Source organism: Epinephelus fuscoguttatus, linkage group LG10 (genome assembly GCF_011397635.1).
Source record: "Epinephelus fuscoguttatus linkage group LG10, E.fuscoguttatus.final_Chr_v1".
NCBI classification, from domain to species: domain Eukaryota; kingdom Metazoa; phylum Chordata; class Actinopteri; order Perciformes; family Serranidae; genus Epinephelus; species Epinephelus fuscoguttatus.
This window is the reverse complement of record NC_064761.1, coordinates 28576494-28601569: the sequence shown is the minus strand read 5'-3', so window position 1 is coordinate 28601569 and position 25076 is coordinate 28576494. Positions and strand designations below refer to the sequence as shown.

At 41.7% G+C, this 25076-nt stretch overlaps 1 protein-coding gene across 5 annotated transcripts in view; it reads left to right on the top strand.

Annotated features, from left to right (window-relative positions):
* Window positions 1–25076, top strand: part of tpm4a (tropomyosin 4a) — a 33449-nt gene that overhangs the window by 6233 nt on the left and 2140 nt on the right. For 2 of the 5 annotated variants that reach the window (XM_049587392.1, XM_049587390.1), the window contains 6 exons: window positions 18327–18460; window positions 18583–18700; window positions 18812–18882; window positions 18981–19056; window positions 21860–21922; window positions 23392–23461. In XM_049587392.1, coding sequence (XP_049443349.1) covers window positions 18327–18460; window positions 18583–18700; window positions 18812–18882; window positions 18981–19056; window positions 21860–21922; window positions 23392–23461 — 532 coding nt within the window. Of the gene's footprint in view, window positions 1–5818; window positions 6374–18326; window positions 18461–18582; window positions 18701–18811; window positions 18883–18980; window positions 19057–21859; window positions 21923–23391; window positions 23462–24223; window positions 24456–25076 lie in introns of those variants that run through there. The other 3 variants (XM_049587394.1, XM_049587391.1, XM_049587393.1) reach the window with 3 other exon arrangements.

Here is a 25076-nt window from a genome sequence, read left to right as displayed (position 1 = left end):
AAGACGCAGTAGTGGCATAACTAGCACCTTTCTCAAAAGTTCAGAGACTTGACTAGAAGTGCTCCGAGTGGCCAAACAAAAAAGGAACTGTGCTCCGAAAGAAGATGTTGGGCTCAGCGCTGTTTCTCTAGGCGACTTCATGTGGCCACATACACTCTCTCCTCCTCTGGAATGATTTAGAAAGGACAGTGGTGCTGTAAAAATAAAAATTAAAATGCTATGTGGACACAGACCCTTAATTGGAAAATGCTATGTTCTGAAAAATTCAGAAAATCCAAACCAAAAATGCTGTTTACATGACCCACAACAAATTCAGAATATTGCCATATTCAGATTAATCGTGTAATATCAGTATACCTGTAAACATACCCAATTATGTACAAGACACAGATAAAATACTGATCATACCAGTTTAGCAGTGAAATGCCACTTCAATAACAATAGCTAAAACTCTAGTCATTCCAGCAACATTACTAAGCAAACTGTGTGGGCAGGGAGAAGAATGATGAAAACAAAACCTCTCCCAGCTGCCACCAAGATGTGGTATTGTTTGAGCATTGTGAAGGATATCCCAGGGAAATGCAGCGCTGTACTACACACAAAGAGAGAGGAAGTGTCTGACATACAGACACTGAGACCGAGGCTGAGACATGCTGGATTATCCTCACACAGTGATTAAATAAACTCCGAGAAGCCTCACATGTAAAGTGGGTCAAGTGGGCCCCTGGAAAAAAGTGGTTGTTGAAGTTGTGGTTGGAGCCCGACTAGGTGTAACGTCCACTGTGGTAAAAATAGAAGTTTTGTTTCACATATTTACAGTGGGGCCTACACACACACACCAACATTTCCAGGCGGTATAACCGCTCTACTGCGCTTCCATGAATCCCCCTCCACATGTCACTTATTAGAGGCAGCAGTCGAGTCATTACACATCTCAATTCACACAAAGAGCACGACCAGATTGGAAACCTGGAGGGGGCTGGGAAAGCAGAACAGTGAGCCACAGACCCCAACAAGCCAGCAGTTGTGATTCATAAAAAAAATAGCTCCTGCACCATCGACTAGTAGCGCTGGTATTTAGGTCATCGCAGCTATCTGTCAGCTCAAGCAACCAGACAAAGAGTCCGTCTTCAGGAGTGTGAGATCAGAGTATTGGCGTACAGGATGCAAAGCTGAAGGTTGTTTTAATATAGGTATTGATGAGAGCACTCACAGCAGCAACAGTTACAGTTTTCAGGGAAAGCTGGACTGTGGGGGCAGCCGGGCAGGGAAAGCAGAGAGCAGGCAGGGGGGCTCTGGTATGTCAGGAATGCAGCTAAGGCAAACAGAAAGCCCCACACTCCTGTGTCTAATGAAATCAATGCTCCCAGCTTTTCCGGTGCAAAGGGGCAAATCAGACAGAAGGGCTCAATCAACAGATGAGATTGATTGTGAGAGATTTACTTCTTCACGGTCAACGGCAGGACTGAATTTGAGCTGAACCTGAACTGAAGCGAGCTGAGATCTGCTGCCTGGCTTGTTCCAGCCGGCCTGTTTGCTCACGAGGCCGACCGTGTGAAAAGGAAACGGAGAGGGTAAACACGGGCAGGGCTGGCAGAGCAACATGAAGGATGTAGCATAAATCTGATTTACACCCACATGGTGAACATCACCAGCGAGCAGGCAGGTGGTGGGTGATATCAGTTTGCTCACACCTTCAAGACAAACAATCACACAGTTCCTCAAAATAGAAAGGTTTATGATACATGATTGTTAAACGTTTACATAACAGATTTCCTAGAAAACCATGTTGTGAGGACGACTTTGTCTGATATGAATCTTTTTACTATATAATGATGAAAACTCTGTCTGTGGGTGTGTGTCTGTTCCACGTTTTTCTCCTCACTGACTTGGTCGATCCATGTGAAATTTGGCACAGTGGTAGAGGGTCATGGGAGGATGCGAATGAAGCAATATTACATCAATTGGCCAAAGGAGGGCGCTATAGCAACCGATTGAAATTGCAGACTTTGAATGGGCATATTTCGTGCCCCATATGTCGTAGAGACATGACACTTTGCACAGAGACACCTCTCCTCATGAGAAACAAATTTGCCTCAGAACCCATAACTTCCGGTCACATAGATTTTCCGCCATTGTGACTTTTTCTAAAAACACTTAAAATCGATCTCTTCCTAGGAAGTTTGACTGATCTGCATGAAACTCTGTGAACATAATCTAGGGACCAATATCTAAAGTTCCCTCTTGGCAAAAGTTGGAAAACTCACTAAAACTGAGCTTCTATAAGGCAATGAATATTGCGGAGGGCGTGGCTCATCACATTAAGGTGTATAACATCTCAAGGGTTTCACCGATCACCACGCAACTTTGTAGGCATATGACCACACATAATCTGAGAGGACCCCTCCATTATTGACCCCATCAAACAAAATGGGGGTGCTAGAGAGCTAATTTCTTACCTAGGCCTAACCGCCATATCGATTTTTACTAAACTTGCTAGATATGTAGAACAGGATGCTTCAAGGTGGCTGGAGAAATTTAACTCTAATTGGCAACTGGGTGGCGCTATAACAACAGAAAAATGCTTAAAAATGGCTAAAATGCGACCAGTCCCTGTGGCTCCCCCTATGGCCCGAATGTTTTTTTTTTTTGGTATGACTAAGTCATTGTATGGTATGCTGTACTCAACGGGTATGGACTAGTTTATATGTACTTTGTGGTTAGTTTGCTGCATGTTATATCTAATGTCCATTTACTTATGAAATGTTTTTAAAAGAAGGTGTTAAACTATATTTTATAAAAAAAAAATGAATCACAAGACATGCTACTAACATATTAGCGTTAAACAGTGCCTTACGAAAAACAAGTTCCGCTAAAATATGCATGCTTACATCCTTTGAAAAAACCCATAACACCCGAATTAAACTGACCATGAAAATATATTTCACAGACAAACATTGTGTTTTGTCCAGAAACACAAAACTTAATTTTGTAACATAGTCAAGCTCACAAAGTTCCCACAAAACCTCATACTGACAGACTGAACTCCATTTCAATTAAACAAATTTATCTATCCTGAAGGAAATTCTTGTGCCAGAGAACGCTTCAAATTACAGTAACAATAAGTACAGTAACCACAATTTTAGCAATTCGCCGACCAGACAACCAGTGGATTTCTGAGGCAGGGTCACTCGCTGGGTCCAGTTTTAGAACAATAGAGTATTAAATATCTGGCAGAATATACAAATATACAAGACAGAAGTGTTTTATAGGAGCAAAAGTAAAAACCAGTGCCTAATGGAGTAACAATAGGAGTGCGATAAATACAAGAATTACTAAAATGAACTAAAATGGTGGAAAAAACAGACTGCGCCTGCTAATCAAAGTTGAATCTGATATAACAACTGCACTGCGAACTGTTAAGATGATGAACCAGTTGACAGTGCAACAGTGATATTATAGTCTCACTGATGCTGGATTTTTGCTGTCAGTTTAGTCAGGTCAATGATAAATGACAAAGAATCTTACATAACAAAAACATATTCTATAAGGATTACTTAAAACATGTTTATTGTTATAGAATAAGAAAAAGATACTGACGAACAATTTACACTTGAAAAATAAACTTGCTCTCAGGCTGTCAGGTATATACAAAACATGTCATGTTTCTAAGTAATTTTAATCACAGTTTTCCCATTTTTATACTGCAGTTTCTGGCACCTTATCAACTGACATGTATGATTATACAGAGACATCTGTGATGAGCTGATATTGTCTAATATATCCATTTAGGTCTCCACAATATATCTCAGACATCTCGTCACTTATTTTCAACCTTTTAAGCTTTCACAGGTTGTGTATATTTGGGAACTCTGACCAGTGTAACTAAGCAGTGATCCTTTCTGAGATTGTTCTATTTTAATATCTTAATGGGTCTGTGACCTCCAATGTGTTACAGCATATTATGGTCCCTAAGGCAGAGATGCATTGGTCCAACTTCTTCTCTCCTGATACAGATTCTGATACCCTAAAGGCCCAGACATACCAGAGTGACATCAAAGAACTAGTGGTGACGAAGGCCGACTGTTGCATCACCTTATGTTGCCTGCATCTACGCCAAAAAGCTGTACTTGAAAACACAGCAGAGACTACAGCCAATGGCCTGCTAGCACGTACGTTCTGCACCTGCGTGAGAGGAAATAACTCTCTACACCAGCAGGTGGCAGTAGTGTGTATCATCATTAAAAAAAAGGGAAACTAGAAGACCGAGAGGACAGATTCAAGATGCTAGTTAGCCAGTTAGCACAAGAACAACACAAGACAATGTTGAAAGAACAAAACATATTTACCGTGCGCCATACTGTGCTGTTTTTGCTTAAGAGCACAATGGCTAAAAACATAATCTTACCCAGTACAAGAAGTATATTTTGGTCTCATGATTTTATCCATTTGTTTGCTGCCCCCGCTTCTGTTTCTCTTCTCATGCACTGAACTGAACTGCCAATCAGCGTAATTTCATTCAGCAATGGGCCCCGCAGTCTATTGACAGTGATTCAACATGCTGAATTGGAGAATAAAAGCTGACAAGGGCCGACAAGGGCCAACAGTGCAGGACACACTGCCAAAACTAGGGTGACAGAAGCTTAGCAATGGCCGGACATTAATCGTCTGGTTGTTGTGTCAAGGCCCTAACTCAGGGTATTGACCAATATCAATATACCAGAATTAATACTTTTCTGTGTCGAACTCATTCTAATCATTTTATACAAGACTGGTGGTCCACAATGACTAAATGAATGCAACTGTGAGGAGAAACTTTTATTATGACAATGTCAAAGAAGTTGTCTTTAATGTGGGTTGGTCATGGGCAATGCTCACTTGTGAACAAGACCCTACGATACTTGACCCTACGATACTTGACACAGCAACTCTCTCCAACCTGAAACTTTCGACTTACTGGTCCACCTACGTCCCAACCCTCACCTATGGTCATGAGCTCTGGGTAGTGATTGAAAGAATGAGACTGCGGATACAAGTGGCCGAAATGTTTTCCCCTGTGGGGGGGCTGGGCTTAGCCTTAGAGATAGGGTAAGGAGTTTAGACATCTGGGGGGAGCCCGGAGTAGAGCCGCTGCTCCTTTGCATCGAAAGGGGTCAGTTGAGGTGGTTCGGGCATCTGATCAGGATGCCTCCTGGCGCCTCCCATTGGAGTTGTTCTGGGAACGTCCAACTGGTAGGAGGCCCTGGGGCAGACCCAGAACACGCTGGAGGGATTACATATCTCATCTGGCCTGGGAATGCCTTGGGGTCCCCCAGGAGGAGCTGGAAAGCGTTGATGGGGAGAGAGACATCTGGGGTGCCTTGCTTGGCGTGACCTGCCCCAGGATGAGTGGATGATAATGGATGGATGGATGGTCACAGGCAACATGCTATCCAGTTCATAAAGTCAGTGTTGGGGCCAATACCAATCAATGAAATGCTCCACATTAAATAGCCTGTTATGTTTTAAACAGAATGGAAACTTCTCACTTTAAAGTCAAGTCTGTGACGGGAAATTAAACTGTCAAATCCAGTTTATGTGTGACATCTAAACTATGGGCACTGCGCCTTTACAATATCTGAAAGTAATTCATCATGGCTGGTTTTTTTTTGTTTGGAAACTCTCGAACCAGTGATCACATCAGTCACAGGGATCAGATTTTACACACACACACACACACACACACACACACACACACACACACACACACACACACACACACTACAGGATACACGCCCCGCCCTCTCTGACCTCATCATCCCAATCATCTCTCTCCTCCTCCGCCACAGTCTGGCGCTCTCTGCTATCCTCGCTGCGCAGCTTTTCTAATCCTCCTCCTCCTCAAACTCTGAAGTGTTCGGACCAAAAACTGCAACATTCCCGAGGACAACTTTCTACATTGCTCATGAACGTCTCATTCCTACAGACCAGAGGAAACATTTGGAGAACACCTGGATTACCTTACTTCCTGGTTATATAACTTTTCTTGCACTTGAACGACTCTTTACATTCCAAAGACTTTGGACCTACATCGATTTTTTGAATCACCGATCAAAGTCATTTTTCTTCTTATTTTATTATCCTAAATAGACCAAAACAAGCAGCAGGCTGTAGCCTACTTTTTTTTTTGCACAACCCAGAAATAGTCTTAACTGCGTTTTTTCCTCTACTAGTGTTAAATTAAGTCAGAAATCAGTCAGCAATGGCAGGTTTGACCTCTGTGGATGCTGTGAAGAGGAAGATTCAGTGTTTGCAGCAGCAGGCCGACGACGCAGAGGACCGGGCTCAGGTCCTACAGAGAGAGTTGGACAGTGAACGGGAGCTCCGAGAGAAAGTGAGACAATCAAATCCTCTACTTTGCTTTAGGTCTTTCCTTTGTCATATATCTCTCTGCTGTCACCTGTCAGACTCACCCCGTCACCCTAACCTGTCCATATTCACCTCTCGGGTTCTAAAAAGTCAACTTAGCTCATGTCATTGATTCATTCGCGGGCGTGATTGTGCCACAATGCAAGGCGTTGGTCTGCAATGAAAAAAGTTTGGATTCCTGCAGGTCTGTGCGCATGCGCAGTCCTGCCTGATTTACAGGCCGCTGTTGTGCCACTGTGAATAATGTAGACCACGTAGACAGCACTCAAGCCAGTGTGCAGACCAGATTACTTCTTATTAATGATATTATATTCCTAAACACTTATTAATTAGGTCTTAGCAGCTGTGAGAGCTGCCAACATTTAGATTAGGAGGGTAATGTTTTGACCCTCCAGGGAAATTCATCTCTCTCAGTCTGAGTGGCTCAGAGGCACTTCAGCAGGGTGGATGTGTGCCAGCAGCAGCAGCTGCCTGGTTGGATGCCCAACCACCATACCACCCTGCCTCCACTGATGATAGGAAAATAAAGGCCATATACTTAAAAGCATGCCTACTCTGTTATTAGGGATTCAGAAGAGTAATCTGGAAAATGTACCATTTTAGACTAGAGCTGAAACTTTTACTCACTTAACTGATTCGTCCATCAACAGCAAATGTTGACCAGTATTGTTATGGATTTGTTTTTATGCTAAAGTGGCAAAAATCCTCTGGTGGCAGCTAGACCAGAGGATCCACAATACAATATTATCGCGACACTTAGGTCAAGATATTATTGTAAATATGTTGCGATATGCTGGGTATTGCAATAAAATATGTTGCTATTTATTACCATATTTCAACTGCCCCCAAAGGAAAACTGTGTCAACACCGGCTTTATCTAATAAGATCATCTCACTTCAGCCATTTTATTGCAGCAGCAACATGTATCTAGTGGACTGAAAAAGCAGTTGATTACATTATGCTAGTAGACTACCCAAAGTTTAATTTGTATTTAATACAAACATTGATACTTGGCACTGTGTGATGATATGATATTGACACACAGAATATTGCAACACAGTGCTCCACCCCTAACTGCAGCTTTCTAGATGTGGATATCTTCTAGTTTATTGCGGTTTCTCGATAATAAATTGAATAAGTTTGGATTTTTGACTGGTGGTCAGACAAAATAAGAGCTGAATGATGTCACCTTGGGCTCAGGGAACTTGTCATGGGCATTTTTTTTGCTATTTGCTGTCATTCTATAAACCAAACTTAAGTCAGTGATAAAAAATAATCGTTACTTTCAGCCATGGCTGGGCAATTTATGTGGACATTATGTATGACATGAGACCAGATGTCATCTTAGATTTCAGATAGTTTAATAGTGAAAGTGTGGTCTTTTCCTGGTTTTAAATGTTGAATTACAGTAAAGTAATGTGACTTTCTAAACTACAAGGCTGGTCTAGCTGTTCTATTATTTGTCTTTACCCACTAAGTCATTATATCCACATTACTGATGATTATTTATCACACATCTCATTGTGCAAATGTGTGACAGCAGCAATAGTCACCCCTATAATATCATTTAAATATCAATATTGAGGTATTTGGTAAAAAAAAATATCAGCCCCTGTTGCGGCTCTACTTTTGCACCCTTTCATGTGTTTACATTTTACCGTACAGTATCAGCAGCAGTTGCACAACTCATCACTGTAATTGGCGCAACTCATTGCTGACATTCCACAAGTGTGTGGTTTCTCACACTACACGCATGGAAGTGTTGAAAGTGACTTATGACTTTTTCTGAGTATTCACCCATGTCTGTCACCTGCCTGTCTCTTGACTCTGCCCACATCCGTAGCTTCAGAAAAAGTAGAGCTTGGATTGGAGGAAGAAAAACCTGCTTACCAGCACAGTTTTGTAACAGTTTTACTTGTTTCATGTGCTGCTTTATGGCATCGGGTGCCATATCCTTTGCATAGGAGCTGGTTAATGACAGGACAAGAGGGAAGATTGAAGGAGAGTGGGAGGGGAAGGTGTGGCTGTAAAGATATAGGAGCTGAGATGATGAAAAGAGCTGGCGTGCAGGAGGACTTACCCCTTTGTTACAGACTGCCTATTAGGTAACAGCAATTTGACAAGTGGGCGTTTGGTCAGCTCGTGGGTTACTGTTCTGATCTGAACTTGTATGTTTACTTCAGTCACATCAGTAATCAAATGGCGTAATTGCAGTCTTTAAGTTAAGGTTGAGGTCATAGTTGTGTGTTTGTCACTACATGTTGAGACATAGCCTATAAAGTACATTTCGTTGAAGATTAAGCTTTGTGATGCTGTTTGCTCATGTGACTGTCCATAAATGTTTGTTTTGTTAAGGGACATCATTGTGTCCAACCTGCAGCCATGCAATAAATCAAAAGCATTGTAGGTAATGCATAGTGCACATTAATTTTTCATCTTTTGGGATAGTAAGACACACACCTCCTATTAATTTCTGATTGTTTCCCAGCACATGTAAACTGCTTAAGAGACAAAAGCAGAGACACTTGCAGTTTGTGGTCAAATATTATTTTAATAACTGAAAATTTCATGGTTAAAACGATAAATCCACCATTTGGAAAACATCTTTCTAAATAATAGTATAAAGCTTTAAGGATAAAATGCGCTTTCAGAACATGGCTGACAGCTAAACATTTGCATTTTAGACATGCTAACGGAAACATTTTATTTTAATCTGCCTATTTATCATTTATGAGCGGTGTGTAAAGAAATTGTTCTTAACACATTACATTAATGTAGTTATAAGTAGATATAAGGACATTTTGAACAATTAATGACTCCATTTAAGACTTTTTTTATAGCTGCAACTGTGTTATGTCAGTGTCATTCATTATCTGTGTATACTCAGTTATGGATGCTTCAGAGGTGGAGTTAAAAGTGTTGACAAATAGATCAATAAACACTTAATAAGACCCCATATCGGCTTGCATATACATTATAGTGAGTGTAAATGACGTATTTAAAGTGTTTATAAATAGTGCTTATAAATGCAAATAGTCCTTCATTTTCCGAGTGGATACCTTACCCTTTTGTTTTAGTTCTTCCATCCCGTCTCTTGTTGGCCTTAATGTATGAAAGCAGTCTCAGCTGTCACACATCTCCCTCCATGTGCATTCAAAGTCAGAGCGGTGCACTTGTGTGGCGGGGTTGGTGTGGTCCCATATGTGAATAATTAGGGCAACCTGCAGTTATTCCTCGGCACAGAACCCCTTTTCATTGGAACACGGTGGAGATCAAAACAGGAACCTCGCTGAGTGCGTTAAAAGTAATGAATCACTGTTTGAAAATGTGGAGGCATCAGACGATAAAGAAACACTTGGCCGCATATCTGACTAAAAAAGAAAAGTAATTGCTTCGTGTTATTTCTAGTGTGGTTTTGACGCCCCTGGAGACATTACTCAACAGCACGATAATGCTTTAAGGCTCTGTGAGATTACGGAGAAATGACACAGTCTTGAAAGGCTCATTTGACCTGCTTAGATGTGTTTTATTTACGGCCGTTATTCTCAATGAGCTGATCATTCTTCAGTGTTCACAGCAGTTACTTGTTTGGCGGTTGAGGGTTAACAGTTGAGAGTCAGGCTGAGGATGAGGATGTGGACTTCATTCATGACCCTGAAAGCAGCACAGATGAACCAGATTGGCTCCTTTTTATGATATAAAAGCAGATCTACCATTTTTGCTTTGGCGTTCGACATACATGTCACTATTTGTGATGTTTATGGGACTAAAAATTACTTTAAAATGATGCAAAGAACAGAATAAAAAGCTCAAAAGTTTCTATTTCCCTTTTTGAAGTTGAAATTTTTGAATGCTATATTCGGCACAGTCATGTTTACATCACACAACAGATGGTTGCCACGGTGATAATTTGTGTTTTACCACAGAGAATGCAGAAATGCAGATTGTGGCGTACCCGATCCATATCTAAAACTAGATAAAAGGGGAAGTGGGACTCAAAGCTTCCACTGCGCTCAAGTATAAGCGTTGGGAAGCAAGTCTCCCCCGCTGACAAACCCCCCTCCCACCATCACCCCAGCTGCTCCACCCAGGATGTTGTCTGCCTGCTCTGGTCCAGCACTTCCTGTGCTTCTACTCCCAACACTTCCTGTCCCTGAGCTGCAGCCCTGATCAACAGGAAGATTAGTGTGTGTGGTGGACGGAGTGTTGCTATGTTAGTTAACAGTTAGTGAAGTGAAAGTTTAATACTGAAACACATTTTAAAGGTCCAATGTGTAGGGTTTATTAAAGACATTTAATATAATACAATAACTATGTTTTCTTTAGTGTGTGTGATCACCTGAAAATTAGAATTGCTGTGTTTTTGTTACCTTAGAAGAAGACGTTTATATCTACATATGGAGGCTGCCCTTGTCCATGAAGTCCGCCATATTGCTACAGTAGCCCTTAATGGACAAACCAAACACTGGCTCATATAGGGCCATTCATGTTTCTGCCTCAGCTGTTGTAGTTAGCAGGCCCTCTGTGACCAGCTGAACAGTCTTGGAAAAACACTTATTTTAAAGTGAAACTGCTTTATTCAGTATTTTTACCTTTTTAAATCACTGTGTCCGTTTGTTTTGGAGAGGAACAAACTTCTACGGTTAATTCGGCACCTGTTAAAAACCTCCTGCACAATGAACACTAAAGGAATCCTAACCGGGGTTTGATGCTCAACACATTGGAGATGTTTTAGCTGGCTGCAATCCTCACTGCTAAATGCCACTAAGTCCTACACACTGCTCCTTTTAAAGATTCACATCCACTCATTTGAGTTCACTTGAAGGTAGTTTTCTTGTGACAGTGGAGGCCAACTATTGATTTCAACCATTTGTCTCTGTACATAGAATTTTTGATCTGTTCTACCACAATGACATTGACATTGGATTTGCTATACACACTAAAATTGTTTTCTACATAATGACAGTTTTGCTCATTTGACTTCACTTACATCTCATATTGAAAGCTAATCGCAGGAAGTAATTTAGACATACTTCCTTCATCTCATCAGATTGTCAGAATGAAGTAGAGGTTTCATCTGTTTGCTGCTTGGTGCGGTCAGCGGGCTTGACGGTTTCTCCGCCGGGCCTCTAGCAGACTCCAGCAGATTCTGTGGAAAGATTTACTTCCTGGTTTCACTGTTTTCTTTGGACTTTCTCCCTGGGAATAGCTCAACTTTCCAAATATAACTGCCACATGTTGATGCGTTTTAGCAGTCGCTGGTATTCTGGAGAAAACTCCCATGTCAGTGGCTTGTGGCTTAGCTGATTATGCAGACCGGGGTTGCGGGTTGGTGCTAGCGAGGCTAAATTTGCTGTAATGTCATTAAGTAGCATTTAGAGAGTGGAAATGATGTTGGTGTTTTACTTTATTTCTGCATGCAAGGCTCAGTGAGATGCTTATAACATTTTCAATGATGCATTTGCCAAAGCTGGATCAGTTTGTCTGCTTGTACTGCAGAGTAGAAATGGTATTAATTTAGTCTGAAAAGATGTATATAAAGTTTTATTGCTGGGATAAGCTGCTGCTATGATTGCTAGTAGTTAAATCACCTACTTTCTGTTTGTTCAGAAGCCACGCTATTGAAGACCTGTGCTGTTGTCCTAAAATGTTATTAAGATCTATGTAAATTCCAGCAAAACCAAGAAGGACAACTGCCCCCTGAAGAGCCTTCTCACAAATTGGTTGTGATGAATCTCTTGTTAGGATTAGACACTTCAGTGCTATGCGTCAGAGCCTGAACAAAAGACTCAAACTAGCTCAAGACCTGTGAGAAAGTCTGACAAATTACTTTCTGCACAGAGAGAGAGATCTCATTGTGACGCTTGTCTGGAAGTTTAATGACCCTCCTTTACATATCGCACCTCATGACAGGCAGGCTTATACATTGTGAGCAGCTCTCTTTGCATGCCAGATCTTTATGGGAAAAGATTACACTCTCAGAGGCACATTCACACCAAGAGTAGCGAGCTGCAGTCGGTGTCAGGAATAACTTCCCCTGAACCCCAACAGCATTGTGCAGCTCATTAGCCCACTGCCCTGGAATCAGCCAGTAATTAGATTCCTCTTTCACTTGTCCTTGATCCTGTCTCTAATACATGTAATACACTCAGGTATTTCTTAAGGCACTCCCAGTGGAACTGTGCTGTATTTTCAAGTCAGGCGGTAACACTGTTTACTAAGTCGACACCAGTGACAGAGAGGGGAAGGGAATGGCACATCAGTCCTGTATTCCACTGTGTTTTAGTTTGTGGCACTTATTGACGCCGCTCAGAATAACCAGGCAGCACTGACATTAAACTGACATTTTGGGAAATACACTTACTGCTTTTTCCCTGTAGTCTTGAGCTCTCAAGTTAAATGAGATTGATACCACGACAGCCAGCAGCTGGTTAGCTTAGCCTAAAGACTGTAAACAGCTACCAGCATGCTGTTCCCATGCACTTTTTGTATGCATACATACGAAAAGTAATGTGCCACGATTCATATGTAACCCACGTAATCATGAGCCAGTTATTTGATTTGCACAATGAATGAGTATTACATACACTGAAAAGTGTTGTATTTCCTGTCTCCATCTGCTGGTGGGCCATCACGACAAGACTATGCATGCATAATATGATGTTAATTCCACTACAGCAGAGACTTGATGATCACTAAAACTAGGTAGGGAAAAAGTGGATATATCGATATCAGTGTCGGCTATCGGCCCAATGAGGTGCTACATATTGGATATCGACAAAAAATTCCCTATTGTGTAACCCAAGTGATTAGGAAGGCTGCAGTTGTGTGACCAATGCGCTGACCAATGCACTCACAGGAGTAAAGAAGGAAGAAGTAAGGAGGCAAGTTGGGGTGGTGGGTGGGTCACAAAACACAGGACTTTGCCCAGGAGACAGGTGTTCAGAACCAAGTGAATTTTTTAGTTACTTTAGTTAGTTTTTTTTCCTAAACCTAACCAAAGTAACTTTACTCGCCTAAACCTAACCTACGTAACTTTATGCTTAGTATGCAGCTGAATGTAAAGTATATAACATCGTTTGTGGGATGCTAATTCATTAGATATTATACGACCCATTGTATGTGCATTTTCGTAAAATGTCATGAGCCATTGTTAAAGGATAAGTTGCCTGAAGTAACTATTTCTGCCTACCTGCACCTTTAAAGCTGACAAATTAGCACATTATATCTTATTTATTTAATCCATGCAAAAAACTTTAATTCATTAATTTTCCATAACCACTTATCCTGTTGGGGGTCACAGGGGTGCTGGAGCCTATCCCAGCTGACATTGGGCAAGAGGTGGGGTACACCCTGGACATTTCACCACATCACAGGGCTGACACATAGTCCATGTTTACACAAAAATGATCCACTGAAAACAGAATCGTTTCTCATTTTCATTGTGAAAAAAGTTGTACGTTTAGACAACAACGTTTTGATAACAAAACGACCCACTTGCCACATCCAAATAATGAAAAGGCTAACTAGTGAACTGTGGACAGAGACACTTCAGCTGTTTCCCCCTGTTCCCAGTCTTTGGGCTAAACTAAGCTAACCACATGCTGGCTGTACAGACACAAGATTTGGTATCAAGCTTCTCATCTAACTTCTGGCAAGAAAGCAAATAAGGCAATATGTCGAACAGCTTCTTTAAGAATCTTGTAGCCACTGTGACTGAATGTCATTTCAGGCACTAACTGGTCCAAGGGAGCTGTGAAGTAGCCAGCAGCTGCTGACATACCACTCACCTCTTTAAGCACTGGTGTTACATATTAAGCCAGCTTGATAACAGAGCAGCTACTTGTCGTCCAGTATCTTTTACATATCTGTGTGTGTGTGTGTGTGTGTGTGTGTGTGTGTGTGTGTGTGTGTCTGCCTGGTGCTCGCTTCCACAATCTTCCTGATACTCCACCACAAACATTCTCCATAGTTTGTTTTACCATATAAGGCGGCGTGCGTCCTTGGCAGCCAGAGAATGCAAAGTGGTTGCTAAAGGAAGGGGCATGGCCAGATAGAGAGAGAATACCAGCTCTGAAAGAAAGAACAATCAGAGGGAGGAAATGAAAGGATGTCGGGCAGCTGGCTTTCCGCCACTTTTTTTGTCAAGGTCCTCATTTGTAAAGTGACGTTAAAATCTATTCTTAGAGTAATAGTCTCTTGTTAGACATAGTAGTTGTAACCTTTACCTTAACGTTACTGTCAGGTTTGTTATTTTTATGCAAAAGCTTTAAATACTAAAAGAGCTTGTGTTGCTGTCCTTAAGGCATTGCAGCTGCAGAATCTATTTTCAATATTTTACCTTCAGGACTTACAGGAAAAGCTCTTCTCTGGTCATGGCTGAGTAAATTAAAGGCATGAGAGTATGTGCTGCATGTACGTAAGCTTTTTTTACTTTATACAAGGGCGTCTCTGTCTATAAGGGGATTCCCCCCTGGTGATTGTGAAAATCTGATAACGGAGAACACACACGGTTTCACATATTTGATTGCAAGCGTAGATATGCTACCACCATAGTAGTATTAGCCTTTGGTTTGGCGGTGGTAGTTGTATTAGACTTGCTGTTTGTGTGTTGCTTGATGACAGACGTTTTACCGGGCAGGAAACTTGCCAGCTGCCTGTTGATGTGTGTTTGTGCGAGGCAGAGATTGACAGAATGCGAGTGTCTTTTTGCATGTTTGCAGAGCGTGCGTGTGTCTGGATGTGCATTACAGCATTTGATGTGCCAGTGTAACCGGCCCTAAAGCTCATGAATAGCATGTTTGTTTGTGTGCAGACAGCATTCTTCGCAGCACATTGTTTCATTCGGGACTAAGGAAGTAACAATATCTGTTATTTCAGGCTCCGGTGTGATTCTGCTCAACGTTTCTCACCGTGCAGCCAGATGCAGTGTTGACAGACGCAGACCTGTGTGAAGGACGTTGCTGATGAGATTTCAAGATGCTCGACCGATTTACGACTTTTCATTCATTCTGTGTTGGGTTAGGTTTTCCTTTATCAAGAGCCGGCCGGTTAAAGGCATGTCAACGCCAGTCTGACAGACATTTCCTGTCTCATATCAGTGGCCTCCCCTGGCAGCTCCGGGTGCAGTAGGGCAAGACCTGAGAGAGGACCGAGAAAGAAAGAGAGAAAAAGGAGGTGGAAAGACTGAGTGGCTAGTCAGCAGTCTAGGATGACATGGAGACGAGAGGGAGAAATTCTTAAAAATTAAAAAAAAATACAGCCCTGTGCCAGATGCCAGCAAGCAGGAAACCATGCTTTAATTTCCTGAAATATTGAGCCTATGACTGAATGGAAGAATAGACTGGATGGAGGTCTATTTATTCTCAGCACAAACAGACATAATAACTCTTTTCCATTGAGCTGGCTCTTCCTCTCTGCAGTGTCACCTTTCGTCCTCGCTGCCAGTCTCGTCTCTTTTGTCTCTCTTGGTGACTTTATCTCTCCAAATGCATATCGGAATGACTCACCTACCTGTGAGCTGAATGGCAGACACTTTGACTGTTGATATGACTGGCAACCTGACTTCTGGACTGAATGACTAAGCTAATGAGTCACTGACCTACTAACTGCTGCCCTGCTACCGAGCACAGAATAAAGTCTGTTTGTCTAAGAAGTCCCCAGCTGCTTCGCTTTAGCAACAGGGAGTAAACCTGTGCGAGGACTCTGGGTTTGAATGAATAATTCACCGTTGTAGCGGTTCAAGAGTGCAGTTATGTGGCGCTGTTTGAGCTGCCTGGTTGTAAACTTTTAAAAGTGGACTCTCTTTTGTATGAAAACGGACTTGGACGGTTTCCAGTGTGAAAGCGGCTCCCCAGGAGGTGGTGGTTAGATAAACTCTCTGTCCAAAGGAGAGGAAATGTCTGTATAGTTGTCTGTTTGCTTTCTTTTCCCCATCTTTGCTTTTGTTTACCAAGGGCAGATGAGAAGAAGCCCGTTTGTCCACCCTGCTCGGCCCAGTCCTGCATTCACACTCACCGGAAATTGAGCATTTGTGAAAGTTTCATTCAAATCCGGAGTCCCGCGATCTTCCAATATTAAAAAGGATTACACTTTCCAGCCAGACTCAGCAGTTAGTAGTTGTGTTTATTGCAGATAGGCCCGGCTCCTATACAAGATGCTTCAGGGACCTTCAGCTGTCTCCATTTCACATATTATTATTATTATTATTATTATTATCATCAGCTAGACAACTATTGATTTGTGAAACATGAGCGGCCCCAGAGAGCACGAGGAATACATTACAGTATCACACTCACAGATAGAATTGAATGTATTTTAGTTCATGTGCAGTCAGACTTCTTTATGTGGATTCAGTCTTAGTGTCTTCATATGAGGGAGCAAAACCAGGGGTTACGGTATCCGGTAATTACTGGTCCGAAGTATGACTCATATTCAGATCTCTCTGGTCATAATGACAGATGAAAATAATTCCTTTCAGTGCTGCAAAAAAGCCTAAGAAGTAAAATGATATGAGCCATTTTTCATTTGTTTTCAAAGATTTTTTACTCTTATTTTCTTGGAAAAAAAGGCCTGTAGAGAATGGAAATTATTTGATTTCAAGTTGGCAGCAGCACACTGTCAGAGCCAGATAGGCCTATGTGTATTTTCCTGCTTGTTTGGAAATTCTGTTTTATTTTATCTGAGAATATGTAGGCTTAAAGCTGAGGGAAATTCTTTGTGTTTAGGTGGTGCCACAACCAATGCAGGCTATGGCAATATTTATTATTTTTATTTTTATTTTATTTTATTTTATTTATTATTATTATTTTTTTTTTAAATAGCATTATTATGCATATGAGTCTATTACAAGTCTATAAGAGACTTATTTTATTTGGAATATAATGTATAAGTAAAAGTAGATTATTGAAAATAATACTAATCAGGATTTCTTGATGATGTCATGCTTTAATTAAATAGCCTGCCTATCAGTTGTTTTTATGATCAATAAACACAGATAATATTTGACTGGAATTTCTCACGTTTGTCTGAAACATTTAAATCTTCCAGGACACATGAAATAGAAACCCTGCACATGACACACAAACTCAGTATTGAGTGATGATGAGGCAAAAATATCTCCCTATAATCATGACATCATGGTTGTATTCAGTTGATTTTATTTAAACATATTTATAAGAGGTACTTTCAAAATAAGAGTCCTTGCAGGGTTGTTGCACTAAATGTTTATGTCACTGCCGCCTCCCCATCATGACTGCCTTGATCCACTGCTAACAGCTTTTAAAAGAAACTGCGCAGTGTCTTTGCAGTGGTAACACAGGTGAAACTTTGGAAAACACCAGAGTTACTTTTTCCCCTCCAAGCAGTTTGAAATATACAATAACAACTCTTAAGTTTTTGTATATTTATTTTGCATAAACATAAAAACTGTCTCACACTTGCAGCATGGTGGAAAGTGAAGCTAAAAAGTCTGTTATACAAAAAGCCTGAACATGTGGAGAAAATTAGCCATCATCAGTATTTCCAAAATACACGATCACTTTAGAAACAGAGGTGGTGAGGTTTGGTCAGGGAAATGGAAACAGGACAGCGCAACACACCTGATTCCTGGAAACTACACTTTGCTCCCTGTCTTATTTGTCTTTTGTTCCACTGTCAACACGGTTTTAACAAGCCTCAACATGATTGAAAATTATAAAGCATAAACTATGTCATTCATCTTAGCTGTCCAAGAGCATTAACTCACTTATTTTAGAGTGGACTTATCCCAGTGTCGATTTTCTGTCCCCCCACAGCTGTCTTTTCCTTCTCTTCCTGTTTTATATTGGAGGAAGAGGGGGGAAGGAGAGAGCGGCTCGGAGGATTTAAAGTTGAATGAATAAATGACTAAATTGCTCTCTTTTTATTCCTCCTCTCAGGCGGAGGGTGATGTAGCGGCTCTAAACCGTAGGATCCAGCTAGTGGAGGAGGAGTTGGACCGTGCCCAGGAGAGGCTGGCCACGGCACTGCAGAAACTGGAGGAGGCTGAGAAGGCCGCAGATGAGAGCGAGAGGTCAGTTTAGGATTGTGATTTTGTTTCATTTAAGGATTGGGCGTGTGAAATCGTGTGTGTTCACAGCGTCACCTGGCTTTCACAACATAATTTAAAGCCTTATTTGTGTCCTGTGCACTCAGAGGGATGAAGGTGATTGAGAACCGAGCGATGAAGGACGAGGAGAAGATGGAGATACAGGAGATGCAGCTGAAGGAGGCTAAACACATCGCTGAGGAGGCCGACCGTAAATACGAGGAGGTGAGAGGACTAACATCCTGAAATTGAGATGCACTTTTTATCTGACATACTCTTGCCTTTACGATTCTACTGTGCTTCAAGTCCAAAAAGTTTTAATGTTTTTGCCCCCAGGTGGCCCGTAAGCTGGTGATCCTTGAGGGAGAACTGGAGAGAGCTGAAGAGAGGGCCGAACTCGCAGAATGGTAAAACCAGTAAACTCACTGGCACGAGCAAAGATACAACACATACCCTTGCCCATTTCTCTCGTTAAAACTGAGCATGTGTTGGTCTGTTTCCACAGTAAAGCATCCGACCTGGAGGAGGAGTTGAAAAATGTGACCAACAACCTGAAGTCCTTAGAAGCCCAGTCTGAGAAGGTGAGTGTCATGTTGCATGTGAGTAATACGCACAGTGATGACTGAATCAGGGACTTGTTTTGTTTCAAAGTTGCATAATTGCCTAGAGTTGGTTTGTGTTCTCACGGCAGCATTTACAAGCGGACCAGATCAGATGTCACGAGAAAGCTGCTCTTGATTGGTCAGAATTTCCATGCGGGAAAAATCCAGGAAGTAAACAAAGCGTTGAAGAAGAGTACACTTGCAAGATAAATGTGACACTTCCTAATGTCACAATGGAGGGACAACTACGCAGGTTGATTTTAGCGCTGCTCATCGTGGACTATATTGCTGTCATTGTTCATTTTAGTCAAACCATACAGTTTGAAAACGAGGCGCGGCTCCAACTAGAAAACAATGTTTTGATGCATTGGATGTGCTGAATGTGCATATTAAGGCAGTACAGGAGGAGGCGCACATTAATAATCCTCCAAGACTGTAACATGCTCATGTTTAACCCAAACAGTGTGTCATGTGACTGCAGTTGGTTCGGATCGAGGTCGGAACACATTCTCACCACAAACGAACCACACCAGAGTTTGTTTGTAACCGGACCGAGACCACCTCTTCAAGAGGGTCTTGGTCCGGTTATTTTGGTGCGCACCAGAGTGGGATTGCTGTGTTCACACCTGCCCAAACAAACTGCACTAAGGGGGCAAACGAACTTGAGTACAATTGAACCGAACCAAACAAGGCAGGTGTGAAAGCACCCTAAGTTACTCTATCCAAATTTGCAAGACCATCAGAACGGCTGTCTGGGCTTTTAATCCTTTTTTAGCTACCTAATCACAACATAACAACAACATAAAGCTCCTGTTTCAAAATCAAAGACTACATTTATTAGTGAGAGCTCTCTCATTAGGAATACTCTGTCAAAATCAGTGTCGTTGTGATGCAAACGAGTGAGCGAACGAACATCAGATTGTTTCAGTGATTCCCAATGAAGATGTTCTAAACTGCTGCGTGTGTCAGTGAACAGGTTTAGTGATGTGTTGCATGTCGCTTCTTTGAAAAACTGCTCAACCTAGCTCTGTTTTGGTGAAGCACCTCCAACCTATTTTCAGAGCAACAGCAAGCTGATGCGTAGGCTCGTCGAGTGTTGTTGTGACTTGCAGTTTATCTGGACACTGTATCATGCTTCAGCAGCCAAAGTTTGCGCTCTTGCTATATGTTAGGTAGAGGTTGTATACCCTCTGACAGACTGTTTAAGAGACGTGATCTGTCTGTCTATCGAGCTTCTCTGCTCTGTTTTAGTACTGAGGACAGTATGTGCAGTGAGCCCAAAAAAACAGCACGATTCAATGACCATTCAATGGTAGGCAGTCAGATTTGACTGGGTAAATTCTTTGTCAGTGACACTCCCACACGTTTCTAAGTAATACTTCCTGAGTTGTGAAATCAGGGGCGTTTGTCAGCATAGGAAAAAATGCAGCAGACTGCAGCAAACTTTTTTTTCATCCAGTAATGTACAAGATAAGCATAATGTCAGGCCTATGTGTGTGAGTAAAAACCACTTGTTCACCAAGTTGGAATGCATTCACTGAGTCTATGGTAGGTAATGTGTTCAAATTGCCTGCGTCCAGACCTTTTATTCCGCCCACTCTAGTTCATGTTGGCTGACAAGTCTGGCATCTTGACATGAAACAGTGGTTCCTCATTTAAAATAGAATGAAGTAGTTGTTGAGTGGCATGCCGGAACCAATGAGAAGGAATGACGGCGAGCGCTACAGACAAGACAGGCGCTGCTATCAAGGCTGTCTTCTTAATACTTACTTTGCTCCACTCCATTCTTAAAACCCTGGCAGAACAGGTATGTTGGCAGTGCTACACATCAGTGTGGACCTTAAATGATGAACGTTAGATGCAGGCGGATATGTTGGTCTCAAGTGATTGGTCAGGGAATATCGTCAGAAATCGACTGACTGATGATTTATAGAGTTGCTTTCGTTCTCTTTCGTGAATAAACAACCTAAATATATACAACAGTACATACCGTACACCAGGTCTGGCACCCAGTACATACTCATCTCCACTTCCCTGTATCCTATCATTTGGGCTCTTCTCGTGGCTCAGTGGACAGTAATTTGAGTGCGTAGGAATGGATACCACATCACCAAAGTATTGTTTCAAACTACCTCCATTATAATTGTGTATCATCAGGCTTTACTTAGAACGCAACCGTTTATTTTCCCCTCAGGCTGTTTAGATGAAAACCTGAAGGTATCAAGAGTGCAAGACCTCAACTCTTTGTGATGTCGCTGCATGAATATATGTTTGCATGATAACTTATCCACCACACGACAAATTAGCAACTGAGGCTGTTTTGTTGTATACGCAGGATTAATGGCAGCGTAAGGCCTTTCAGTATACACGAGCAGCCAGTAGAAACCTGCAGCTCATTCTTCCTGTTGCTACATGACATTCCTCCCCAGGCACAGACAGGCAGTATGACAGCATGCCAGGCTAACCACATGACCATCCTCCTTTAGTGATTCATGCGACAGCTTTGTTCAGCCAGGCCTGCCATGGTTGGCACAACTTGTTCCTAGGCCAGGCCAACACCTCGCCTCTTTCGTGCCACTACCCTCCTCTTTATGTAGCACTTCTCAGAGGGTGTGGTGCCAAAGCTGTTGGAGCAATTATAAAACCTTGGATGATAGAGAGTGTGTGTTTGTGTCTATTCACTCTGTTGTATTTGTAGGTGAAAGCTTGTGTGAACATGTGTTTGTATTGCTACCGCTTATTAGGTAATGTTTTTTTCTCTGTTTTCTCTGTGTGTCAACAGTACTCAGAAAAAGAGGACAAGTACGAGGAGGAGATCAAAGTTCTCACTGACAAACTGAAGGAGGTGAGATCCTGATTCTGCTCATCCCAAAGCCAAACAGAAGATTTCACCAAACTGTATGTTTTTAGAGTGAAACAAATCAGCAGTGTCACCTTTGTGATATTTCTAAAAAGCACTGGGATGGGCATCACAACTGGATAGTGCCCACATCCTGTCTTCCTCTACTGTATGCACCCTCTTAAAAGACAAGCTAGGTTTTCGAGGCCAGTGGCAGTCCCAAGGGGGGGAATGGGGGTCCATGGCCACCCTGATACAATTGTTGGTCCCTGTTCCTGCTTGCAAGTACAATTGGAGGCCAACATAACTGTCTTTAAGGGGCGGGGGCATGTTTATTTTCTAAGCTAGTGCAAAGATAGTTGTGTCTTGTGAAACTATACAGTCTAAGGCATCCATTGGTACCAACCATGTCAGCATAGCTTGTCGGGAACAGGGCTAAATTTCTTTTGAAAGAACAACTGACATGGTCATTTTCAGAGGGGTCCCTTGAACTCTCATTGTTGTGGAGCTCAAAATGTGAAGCGTACTAGTATTACTATTAGCCTGTAAACGTCAGATAATTAGCAATATTAGCTGTAAAATAAAAATAAGGAACCAAAGTATATCCCTATGTGATACCATAACTATGCTACAAAGGCATAATAGAACTCCTGAAATTAAGCTATGGCTTTGGGTTCTATTTCTTATGTCCTCTGCCATTTAACGGGCTTTGCTATGGGTTTATCCCTCCGAGGCACCACCTTAGCACCCTGAAAAATATCTTTTGTACTCAGTACTCCATCAGGAGGTAGTGGGTGACTAACTTCTATATTAGACCCTCACTCCCGCGGCTCGACTCCCTTTGGAAGCTCAGCCACATGGGACTGGGTCCAGCTGAGCTTGTAGTTTTGAGGGCTACGCACATACTCATAGAACTGGAGCTACATTCAGGTAGCTATTTTTGGTGTACCACCGGAAAAATGTCAGTGGGCCCATGTAGCCACCCCTACAAGAAATTTCTGGGAGTGCCTCTGTTTATTGCACACTTAAGATCAGTTTTTTTTTTTTGTTTTTTTTTTTTTTAAAGATATTTTTGGGGGCAGTTTTGCCTTTAATGGATAGGACAGACAAGTGTGAAAGCGGGAGAGAGAGAGGGAGTGACATGCAGCAAGGGGCCACAGGCTGGAGTCGAACCCGGGCCACTGCAGCAACAGCCTTGTACATGGTCTACCATGCTCTACCACTAAGCCACCAACACCCCAAGATCAGTTATTTTTGTAACGTAATTGGTGATTTAAGCAGGTCGTTCATTCATTTTATCAGCTTAATATCTGCAGGCATTTAAAACCAAAATGTAAAATATGTCATCTCTATAATTATTTTTTAAAGGTACAGAAAGGCTCCTGAAAACCTGTCTTGTATGTTGAACTCACTGTGTTCTAGGTTGTTTTGTTTTTTGTTTTTTTTACCTTACTGTGTTTGTGTGTTTCCTTCAGGCTGAAACCCGTGCAGAGTTTGCAGAGAGAACAGTGGCCAAACTGGAAAAGTCCATTGATGACCTGGAAGGTATGAGATCAGCACCGCTCATGTGTCACAGTGTTGCACCACTTTGTTTACACCAAAGTATACATTTTTTCAACACAACATAAAGGCTATTCATGACTGGCTTTAAATAAATGACCAGTCATCTGGACCTAAGGATGCATTTCAACTTTAGTATAATAGGAAACACGTTTGTTGATGAACCACAAGCAGATTAGTGGAGTTTTCTGTGGGTCATCTCTAATCCGAATCCATCATATTGCACACATGCACGTCACCACAGAGTTTGACACAGACCCCAGAAGGAGTGTCCTATTTCAGCAACACTGGAAATGTTTTCTGTGGAAAACAAAAGGCTCCCTGCCAAATATATGGAAACCCCTAAGCTAATGAAAGACCCTTGTTTCTGAAGGACAACTATTTCATGTCGGCCACGCCACAAAGAGGACACAATGTGCTGGGATGTTTTTAGGTCATCATCATTTAGTTGTTAAACCACAGGCACTTGAGTTTATAGAGTTATTGGAGCAGTTTTATGAGACATTCAAAGCAGGCTTAAATGCTCAAAGCTCACCCAGCTAAAGAGCCGCAAGCGTAATTAGATATGCATCGTCCTTTCTTCCAAGCATTTCTGCATCTTTAAAAAGCCTGACCTATTTCTTTTTTGTCTTCTCCTTCCTCCCTCTTCTCTTTGCCTCCATCTGCCTCTCATTCTTATCCTGCTTTTGGCTTTTGGTTTGTGTCGCTGCTGTCCCTGACTCCTTCCTGTCGACCTCTGACCTCCAGATGAATTGTATGCTCAGAAGCTGAAGTACAAGGCCATTAGTGAGGAGCTGGACCATGCCCTCAATGACATGACATCTCTGTAGATGCTCTGACATCTCTCTCTCTGCCTCTCACTTCCCTTTTTCTATCTCGTGCTTTGAACTGATCTTCTTTCTGCTGATCACTCTGTATGTGCCTTCTTCCATCTGACTATGCAGGGAAAACTAATTAAAATATTTTCTTTCCTACTTTACAGCTTTTGTCTCTCTGTTCTTGATTATTTATATGAGTTTTATGTCTTAAGGCCCAGACACACCAAACCGACCAAAGAATTAGTGGCTATGAAGACCACATCGCCATGTCTCAGCCAAAATGTGGCACCTGAACACACCAGAAAGACTACAGTCAGTAGCAAACTAGCACGTAGCCTATGTTCTGCGCTTTTTTATGACTAAAATATAATGTTACCTTATATAACGAGTTCATTTTGATTTCACTCCCTCTTGACTTGAGCCTTTTGTTTACTTTCCTCACTTCCGTTTCTCCTCATGCACTGATCTTAATTACCTGTTAGGGGTGGGATTAAAAATCAATAAAGCATAGTATCGCAACATTTTTGTGTGGGAATATCGTATCGTCATGCAGTCCCAAGTACTGATTTTTGAATTATATAAATTATTAATATTACAAGTGCAAATTAGGTAGCGTACTTGAATAATAAAATCAATTAATTTTCAGTCCACTAGATACATTTTGCTGCAAATACAATGACTGAAGTTTTGCTTTGGAGACATAATTTACAATTTATAATAGGTAATAAATGGCAATATATCACAATATATACACGTTATACATGTTAAAAGTTGCAATAAAA